The sequence below is a fragment of the Nematolebias whitei genome, chromosome 19 (assembly GCF_014905685.2).
Source record: "Nematolebias whitei isolate Nwh7 chromosome 19, NemWhi1, whole genome shotgun sequence".
NCBI lineage: Eukaryota > Metazoa > Chordata > Actinopteri > Cyprinodontiformes > Rivulidae > Nematolebias > Nematolebias whitei.
Window position 1 is genome coordinate 12,128,644 of NC_056516.1, and position 10,836 is coordinate 12,139,479.

The following is a 10,836-nucleotide window of genomic DNA, read 5'->3' on the forward strand; positions in this document are numbered from 1 at the left end:
AATCACAGCATTGTAAGAGGGGGACAGTTGAACCTGGAGGCTCCACCTGTTTAATGATGGACAACTGAACTATTGAACATTGTAAAAAGTTGTAGACTGTCACAAATTTGACAGTACACAGTTTTTTTTCAGTGTTGCCATGGTACTTTCAACATGTTTTTTTTATTAATTTTTTTTATAAATGTGATACCTTCTTCACTGGTTAGGGACAAACTGTTTATTTGGCATTTTTAAAAATGTAATATCTATTATGTCAAGGGATTGAGTGTGTTACTCCACCACCACCAGCGAGAGACACATCCTGTATGAACAGCAGATTTAATCAGTGTTAGAAAAATCAAAAATATACCAAATCGGTTGATATTTCTTATAAACTGTAGGTACTTCTTAATATGTAAGATCTAGATGTAGCTTTTTTTATCTTGCTTGTTCTCGGTGGAAGACAGACGCGTCCTCCTTTGCTCCATCCCTCACCTGTCTCTGCTTTACTCTTTGTCTTATGAACCTTTTTCAGAGCCCCTTTATTTGCATACCTTCCGAACTGTTTAACAATAGATTTGATCAGCTGGTCTCAACGAAATTAATCAATTTTCTCAACAAGTAGTCAGGGTGAATGAGGACCCTCTTACCTCAATGGAAACATAATTGGATCTGTGTTAAATGGATTTTACTGTTTGGAGTTGGTGGAAATCTGGATTGTCGACGAATTTGGAAACATCAGCAGCTGTTTAAGTTGCCTGGAAAGTAGAGAATGTGCAGAGCATGGCAGCACTAAGACTATGTGCAAACTATATGTGGTGCTGTATCAAAAGCTGAGCAGGCTGATCCTTATCAGGACTGTGGAACTTTCTGCCAGTGACACGAACGGTTGGAAGGAATAAATCTAGGAGAAGTTGTAAGCTCGACTTGGTATACGTAATCAAATTTGTCTGTTTGGAGTTGCCATGGGAGAATGTACTAGTGAGACTGTTAAGGCAGACACGGAAAATTACGAGTTCAGCCTGACCCCAAAACCAATCTTGATATTTGAAACTGGACCTGGTCTTGGAAGGCGGACTATCTCAATTCCTCCTTGGATGTTAAGGAAACAAACGCTCTGTCCTCCTCCACACCCCTTCCCTTCCCCAAGGTCGTGGACCTGTGACAGAGCTCAATCGAGCTGGCTGATAAACAAACATCTCTTCCCAGGACTATGACTGGGGGTGTGTGGGGGGCTCTGGACTGTGCTGTGCTACGACCTTCCCTCAAACTCAATGCCTCCACTGGCCTCCCTCGCCTCCCCTGATGCAGCGGTGCTGGGACCCCACCCCCTACCCACTCCACACGCATATGTATTATGTCTATTTATGTTGATTTTTTTTATGCCTCAAACCGTGCCCTGTCTAGGACACAGTGTGAGAGATTGTTTTATACCTCTCCTTATGTTTCTTCCCTTTTTCTTATCTAAGCAATAAGGGCAGCTCTTCTTAGAAGCTGCAGCCCCTGTACACTTCCATCCATCTTTCGAACGTCTGTACGGAACATCATTTTGTTGTATTTCACTGTGCGAGGATAATAAAAGCATTCTGATCTTTATGTAAGCACTTTGCCACCACCTGTGCAGCAAAGTAATTTTACAGTTTGTCAGTGTTTGAATTTTTTTTTAACATAATTAATTGTACTGAGACATGTTGTAATTCAGTTTTAAAGCTCTCCTTCAGTAATAGCAGCATCAGTAAATAGCTTGCATACCTGAGGCTGGAAAATGTGTTTAATTGCTTAATTGCTGTTTTGCCAAATATACCTAATGCAGCTAATTTGCATCATATTTAAATTCATATTTAATGTATGGGTCATTTTAATCTAACAACCCCCACTTTAACATATTTAGTCTATTTATATAAAAAAAAAAAATACCATGCAGTAAGTGGCTAAAACATAAACCATCAGTTGGTTAGATTGTTTACAAAAAGTCTGTTCAATTAAGTTAAGTGTCAAAACAAAAAAATATTTTGGAGTTATCACACATATCAGAAGTAGAAAAGGGGTAAAATGGGTAAAAATAAAAACTGGGTATTTTTCTTGTATATCAATACAGACTTTTGGGGGGATGATTTAGTGGGGTGCTGAACCCAACATTTTGGCTTATTTACTAGTTACTAATGTGCACGCATAAAACACCATAACATGCCCTTAAATAGTTTCTTAGCCATGTCCTTTACAACTGCATTTTTAATGACTGGTATATTCAAACATCTAAAAAAAGTTAAATCTGGTCCTCTGGACATTCAAAAAAAAAATAATAATAAAATTGTAGAAACGTTTCGTCTTTCATCCGAAAGACTTCCTCAGGATGCATCAGGATATATTCAAACATATTTATAAATTGGTTTTATTGGTGTTTTATGTTGTGAGCACGACCAACGGTGTTGGCAGGTGTCTGAATGACTGCAGAGCAGCTGAAACTGAATTAAACTGTCTCAGACTGTGCAACAAACCGGACGAAGACCTGAAACTATCTATAAAGCGTATTTATAACTATATATACAACTATGAAGCGTAGCAAAATACTGACTTTGAGCATGCACATAGTAACTGTAAAACGGTCATTAGAGACAGACCCCGGCAGTCCTTGGAGACCATCAAATCCAGATGGACCAACTGCACTGGCTTCTGACACAGCAGCCATTCATCAAAGTAATGAGCCCATTTTGGACCAACAGTGTTCCTGACATCAGGAAGTTCTGTTTCCAGTTGAACACAAGTGGGATGACACAACTCAGATTTGGTTCTCTATGGCAGCACAGTGACCTTGGAGCTAAGACTTAATATTTTGGTTATAGTTTATTAAATCAAAACTATTTGTTAAGAACAGACTGGGGGGGGGGGGGGGGGGGCAAACATATTGCTGTGTAACAAGACAGACATGTTACATTTTTAATATTTCTTTTGTCAATGTATGTTTTTATAGATTGTGTATTTTATAATTATTGTATATACATTTGAAATGTTATATTAAGAATGTTTCATTTTCAGCTCTTATCATTACACACCTCAGTTATGTGCATTTGTTTAGCTTAGCAAAAGAGATAGCACTGAGGTAACGTTAAAACTACTTAGATTAATTTATTCTAATTTGTATATGTAAGACTAATGACTAGAAAGGTGTTTACTAATGTGTCTCTTTATGATTTGTTAAAGTTAAAAACCTGCTTGAAATTGTTTAGCTGATTTTCTTTAAAGTGAGTAGTCACGTCCAGGAGTTGTCTGCTCAGTTAGGATGAGCAGATCTAACAAAGTCTTCTGTCTTGAACCAGAAACCTCCATGTCCTGGGACTTTGAGGGCCAACAACCTTCTCCATCAGAGCCCTCTGAACAAACCATCAACTATAAATGACCTTTAAACTTCCACACAGATAAGACAGTTTTCCTACTGTCTGACAGGCCCTAAAAGCCTCACAGGCAAATTGAACCAGTGTTAGAAAAATTATCTCATTCTCTAGTGTTGTTATGAACAACAACCAAACTTACAACATATCAGAACAATAACCCAGTTTTACTTGAAAGGAGTCCATAAATAGACAGCGCACAAAACAATGTTAGCAAATGAACTGGAAACATTTCTGTTGTCTATAGCATCTCGCAACATGAACATTCAGTGGGTGTTGGGCCTCCCACACCCTGCTTCAGCCTTCAGCCGCGAAGACAGAGCCAGGGAGGCGCCGTCAGCAGCAATCTGTTCCCGTGTCAGCCTTATCCCTTGCAGGCCCAAGATGTAGGAGCAGGGTGATAAGAGCAGCCGACCAATTACAGTGCAGGAGGTTAAAAGTTGAAACAAACACGTTAAAAACATTCATAACATAGGGTTTTAATTCTCTCCCAACAACCAGCAATCAGTTGCATCAGAAATTCACATTTGTCAGATTAGAAGGTCCAACTACTTTCCAAGGAAAAATGATGTAAGAAGGAGAAAGCTATTATCTAATGTTAATGATAATTTTTTATTGTCTGAATATTTATGAAGCATTCACTCTACTGTGATTCATTTTGATTCTGTATGATTTTCGGTGCAATACTTGTCCAGCAGTTCTCAAGCTATTTCAGCAAATCATAGATCGAAACATTCAGCTCTTTAAGGACAATTCTGCTTTTGGGATTGGTGCAACTTTAGCTTTTTGAAATATTTAGCCTTTTCTGCCATTTTTTTCTCATAGAAAATGAATTGAGCTCATTTTACGTCATTCCATATTTTTACATCTGTTTACAACCTTTTACTGCTCCTTTCACATTTTGTTCTGCTTCAGCTTCTTTCAGCTTCCTTGTGCAATTTTTTTTTTAAATCAGCTACTTTCAGCTGTTTTCAGTTATTTTTTCAGCTGTTTTGTGCTCCTTTCAGATTATTTCTGCTATCTACATTTTTACGCTTCTACCTTCTTTCTGCTAATTTCACTTTGTTATGCTCCTTTCAGCTTATTTCTGCAAGTTTCAGCTTCTCCTGCAATTTCAGCTACTATTTAGCTGTTTATGCTAATTTTAGCTTTTTTACCTAACTACCCACTTTTGGAGCTTTTTTCAGCTCTTTCCACTTCCTTCATGGTACTTTAAGCTTCTTTCTGCATTTTCAGCTATTTTTTTTTTGCCAATGTCACTTTTTTATTTTAATTAATTTCCTAATTTATGTGCTAATTTCTCCAAATTTAACCCTAATTCAGCAAATATGTGTTCTTTCTCTTTTCTTCTGCTAATTTAGGTTTGTTCTTCCATTTCATCTATATTTCAGCATTTGTTTTTCGCTAATTTCAATTACTATTTAGCTTTTTTTTAATGCTAATTTTAGCTTTTTCACCCAATTCCCCACTTTTGGAGCTTTTTTCAGCTCTTTCTACTTCCTTCTGATAATTTAAGCTTCTTTTTGCATGTTCAGCTATTTTTCAGCTTTTTTTTTGCTAATATCCCTTTTTTAGCTAATTTACTAATGTATGTGCTAATTTCTGCTTATTTAACTCTAGTTCAGTAAATACATCTTATTTCTGTTATTTTCTACTAATTTAAGCTTGTTCCTCCATTCCAGCATGTTTTTAGCTAGTTTCAGCTGTTTTTCAGCAAGTTCTTCAACAATAAGCATTCACACTGCAATTTCACAGGAAATGCAATTTCTCTAGTTAGTCTTTAAATGACTTATTTCTCTACAGTAGATATATAACATATCATATAGTTAGTTCACATGACAAAATAATGTTTTAAAATCTAAAGTAGAATTTGAATTAATTAGTATGCAATTATGTAAATTGTAGCCTTTACTAGTCAAGTTCCTTCCTTCTTTCTTTATTTACTTCTTTAAGGTGTAAACTGTTTGACTGGGCAAGACTTGCCACTTCTATTCTCTTGCCTTTAACACGGTGTGATTTGTTTTGGCCCGGTCTGTACTCTACTCTGTTGGCCATTTTAGTTAGCTTCTGCTGCTATTTGTATCTGTATTTCTATTTTATGTTTTCCTGTCTGCTGTGCATATTTGTGTTCTTTTGTACAGCACTTTGGTTGGCCTTGTTGCTGTTTTAAGTGCTATATAAATAAATTGGTATGGTATGGTATGGTAAATAAGGGATGTGCCTAGACCCCTGCCAGACCCACTGATCGCCACGTCCTTGTAGTACAGATGTTTGTCATGGGTACACATGTTTGTTGTAAAGACTGAGGGACAGATACGGCTTGTATTAGAACTTTATAAATCACTAACTGGGCACTATAAGTTGTCATCAAACTGAAAAGCTTTATTACAAGATTACATTTTAGAGATTATATTAATTTTCTGAAGTAGTTTTTTCTTTGTATGGTATGTATTAGCTTGTAATAGTTCTGTCTTTGACATCCCGTGCTCTGGTGTTGTCCACATTCTGAACATCCAGTGTTCTGATAGGACCATCACTGGCTTCAATACAGACATCAAAGCTGTGACCTTGAACTGCAACCACCAAAGGAACAGGACATCAATCATGATCAGACGGTGGCACCCATTTGCTCCCCAAACCAGAGTGCAGCAGCACGTCTAACATGGAGGGAGCTCCAGAAAAATAGACTCTCCATCCATCTTCAAAGGTGGGCTGAAGAAAACAGAGAACAAAGAGGAAAAACTTACCCTGCCGATTTCTACCAGCTTGGTGAGCATGACGATACTGAAGCAATTTTCCTGCCAAACCATTCGCCAAAAATCGTAGATCATCTCTTGATTGGGCCCTGCACAGGAGGAATAGTACAATATAGAATATAAGCACATGTGGAGGTGTGGGAGAGAAAAAAGCAGGGAGGTGAAGTGGAGGATGAAGAAGGAGGAGATATGAGACATAAGTCAGATAAAATAGCAGCAATAACCATCAGTATAGAGGCACTGTGTAATCTATGCCTGGCAGTAGAGTAACAATGTGTCAGTCGTGAGCTATAGCCTGCTCACCATTCTCCTCAGACTGTGAAGAAATGTCATTTCAAAACAGCCACAAATTCTCAGCCATTGTATAAACAAGCTCCTGGACTGCACCTCTCAGGTGCCAGTGACTCACACAAATCATGCCCTCCCCAGAGAAGATGACACATTCATCGATTTCATTACACTATGGTATTGATAATATCGCAGGAATCTCCTTCATGCTTCATACTTATCAGGCAGGAGTTCCTACATGTTTTACTGCTGTTTGAACATTTTATGGCTGGAGGTTGAGTATTGAAGACGTCTAATCTTTTAGTGTCAGCTTGTCAGTAAAAACACACTGTTTCATTCGGTAACACTTTTCTTCAATATCATCAACACATTTATGTTTTTTTTCCACAAAACACCAATATGTGTAATAACCCACTGGAAAAAGAGGTTACCACATGAATGTGCCATTTCATCACATCTGACTATAATGTACTAACACTTCAAACATTTAAGGCCTAGCATGCCTTAAAGTAATGCACATCTCCCAGTGCCTTTTAGTTTTAAACCAAGATTATTTTATGTTGAAAAATACCAGCGTTATTTTGCAATATCTTGTGTAATCTGATATAGTCTAGCATCTGGATTATGTGTTGTGGATGAAGCTCAGCTACTACCATATCAAATGTCTGAGCATCTTCATTTTTGTGTTAGTTAAGGTGGATTACCTGTGGTGACAATTCTGAATAAGAATGACTAGAAAAGTCCACCTTGTACAGTACACCTGTTGATTTATTGCTGAATTGTTTTGTTAAACCATTAACTGTCTAGTGGTTCATGATATTGTTTGCTAACTGGGTTAGATTTAATCAAATAATGGCAAAGCTTAAAGAAAAGATGATGTGCAATCTGTTAACACCAAAATATGTTTTGAGAATGTCTCAGTTGAGCTACCACACCACCCAGAGGAGGCCATGCCTAGTCTGTATGGTTTACCCAAAAGTCACAAACAAGGTGTACCTTTAATACCAATGATTAACTCTGTAACGTTTCCAAATATCTGGCGTCTGTACTCATCCCTTTAGTTGGCAGCTCAGAACACCACATACAGAACACCATGGACTTTGTGGATAAGGTGAGGGATGTCATCATGGAGACGGATGAAACAATGGTCTCTTTTGATGTCACATCACTCTTTACGTGCATTCCTGTTGATGATGCAGTAGAGGTGGTCAGTTTAAGATTAAAATCAGACACCACTCTGAGCAGCAGGACCACGCTTTCCACAGAACAACTGTGTCAACTCTTGAGACTGTGCCTGCAGTCAACTTACTTCATATATGGGGAGCAATATGATAGGCAGAAACATGGGTGTGCTATGGGGTCTCTAGTTAGGCCCGAGCAGCCAAACGCTGCGAAGGCCTATTGTAATCGCTCTGTTCAGGCCCGAGTTGCAATTTTTTCCGGCAAATGAATTGGCGTTTTGGGGGCCTTAACATATCCCAAAAGTCACCAAATTTGGCGGACACATCAGAACTGGTGAAAAGTTACGTATTTTAAGGACGTGGCAAAAATCGCAACAGAAACGGCTCAAGAGCGCCACCTAGAAATTTTCAAAATACCCTCCGCATTAACCTTAGTTTGTCGTAGAAAAATGAAATTTGGTATGCTTGTCCAATTCCCCAAGATGCACAGAAAACCTTCTGGCACCAACATTGTATGATAAACAGGAAGGCGGCCATTTTGGAATGTCGGCCCAATTTTCACACCTTTTTGGCGGTTTACAGCCTCCGCATTTGAACGAACTCCTAGGGATTTCGCTCAATCGGTTTCAAACTTGGCCATTTTGGTCCAAAGGCATGAGTGATGCAAAATTATCTACATGGTTCGTTTCGGAGCATGCTGAAGCAGTGGGCCCACACCTCAAAGTTTGACATCTCTCCATGAAAAATGAAATGCTAATAGCTCCTACAAGAAAACTGTCTGAGACATCAAACATTAAGTGATTGATCCACATCCGGTCCCCTGCAAGACTGAATGGTCAAATCATGACATCACTTAAACCATGCCCCTTGACAACAGGAAGTATAAAGTTTTCCGTTGAACAATCCCTATCTGACCCCTGTTACCTGATCAACATGATAGTGTGTCCAGTGACCGAAGACATGTTGGTGTAACTTGCTTTCCAACACTGACAGTTTTGGGTGGAGCATGTGGGTGGCGCGGCGTGGCGAAGTAAGACGTAACGCTGTCGCCATACGTTTGGCTCTAAATTCCACAGTTTTGAACCGAGGTGCACAAAAATCAGTATGATTGATCATTATCCACCCCTTCAACAGGAAGCCATGATAAGTGGCCAATAGCCTCCACAGCGCCCCCTAGAATATTTTAAAACCTCAGCCCCAAGCCATTTTTGGACCGATAATTCTGAAACTTGGTGAACATCTTTATCTTCTCATGACCTATGAAAAAGTCTCTTGGAGCCCTGGTCCAAAACCAACAAGAAGTCGGCCATTTTGGGTCAAAGGGTCATTTTTGGGCGTTTCTAATTGCAAATTTTAACGAACTCATCCTAGGAATTTTGAAGGATTGCCTTCAAACTTGGTTGATATGCCCTTAAGACATTGGAAAGTATAAGTTATCTAAAGCTTGTGTTTTTATATATGTTAAAGGGGCGTGGCCAGGCCTCAAAGTTTTGCTTCACACCATAAATTTCCAAACACTAACTTTCACATTGAAAAACCGAAATGCACAAAACTTGGCATGACTCATCCCTTTTGGATGCCCGACGATCCACTGTGGTCATATATTGACATCATCAAAGCCCCGCCCCCTCAGAACAGGAAGTTTCTTTTTAAACTTGGAATGCTCCCTCTTTGTCACCATTGACCCAATCAGGATAATCCTGTGTTACAAGACAGATAATATGGTCTGACTTGATTTAAAACACAAACCATTTTTGCTTAAGGATGTGGGCGTGGCAACGTGGCGAATTAAGAAGTGATGCCGTTGTAATACATTTGTATCTAAATTGCACAGATTTCAGCCGAGGTGCTCCAAAATCACTATGATTGATCATTATCCGCCCCTTGAACAGGTATCCATGATAAGTGGCCAATAACCTCCACAGCGCCACTTACATTATTGTTACAGTTATAGCTCAGTGACATATCATCTGATCTGAACCAGATTTATTGTGTCATCAGTGAGGACTTATAGACACACTTGTATTGTTCTTTAACATTTGACTCAAGTGCACCCCCTAGATTATTCCAACAGTTATATCTCAGTGATACATCATCCGATCAGAACCAGATATTTTATGTATAATCATTGAGCACGTGTAGACACATTGATATTGTGGTTTAACACATGACTCAAGTGCGCCCCTAGATTATTCCAAAAGTTATATCTCAGTTATATATCATCTGATCTGAACCAGATTTTGGGTGCGTCATTGGTGAACACTTATAGACACACTGGTATTGTTCTTTAACATTTGACTCAAGTGCGCCCCTACATTATTCCAACAGTTATATCTCAGTGATACATCATCCAATCTGAACCTGAGTTTTTGTGCTTCATCAGTGAGCACTTGTAGACACATTGGTATTGTTGATTCATGACATCACTTAAGCCCCACCTACTCAGAGAAGAACTGTCAATTATTGCATGACATTTCCAGGTTTGCACTGTGTAAGATATTAGACTGCAACTTTGTTCACTAACTGTTTATTACCACACATGACAAGTTGAAAAGCATAAAGGAAGTGCTTGCCAAACATTCACCACAAAACAGGAAGTCACCATAACTCCTGTCTGGAAGGTCAGATTTCGCCTATACTTGTAAGACCTGCAGCTGGACAAGTAACGACAGGGACGGAAGGCGATGTCGAAGATTTGAGAAATGCGCACCGTGGTGAAAGCGTGCGGGATTGCCACGAGAGCGTTCGCAATGGCGACTGGGTGGACTAGCTGAAGCTCCCGCGTTCGCTGTAAGGCCGGAGCGGCGCTTTGCTGCGAGGGCCTCCAATGCTGCTTGCCGCTTTAATTTATCATGTTGTTGCCAACCTGTATATGGAGGAGGTAGAAAAGAGAGCCTTGACGTCCTTTTCAGGGACACCACCAAGTCATTGGTTCAGGTGTGTGTTGATGACACCTGGGTTAAAATTAAATCTCAGGAAGTCCAACATTTCACTGATCACAGCAATTCTGTGGATAAATACATCAAGTTCACACGAGAAAATGTAAAAAATGGCAGGTTGGCTTTCTTGGACTGTGAGGTCTCAGTTTCTGATGGAGGACATTTGCAAACTGAGGTGTACCGCAAACCCACCCACACAGACCAGTATTTGCAGTTTGACTCCCATCACCCTTTGGAGCACAAGTTAGGAGTCATCAGGACTCTGTACCACAGAGCAGACAGCGTCCCCACTAACTCAGGAGCC

General features: G+C 39.4%; 1 protein-coding gene across 1 annotated transcript in view; it reads right to left on the reverse strand.

Annotated features, from left to right (window-relative positions):
* The window catches only part of ptprua (protein tyrosine phosphatase receptor type Ua), a 502,564-nt gene that overhangs the window by 37,355 nt on the left and 454,373 nt on the right, over positions 1-10,836 (reverse strand). The window contains exon 23 of the mRNA XM_037693627.1: positions 6,116-6,213. Within this exon, the coding sequence (XP_037549555.1) occupies positions 6,116-6,213 (98 nt within the window). The remainder of the gene's footprint in view (positions 1-6,115; positions 6,214-10,836) is intronic.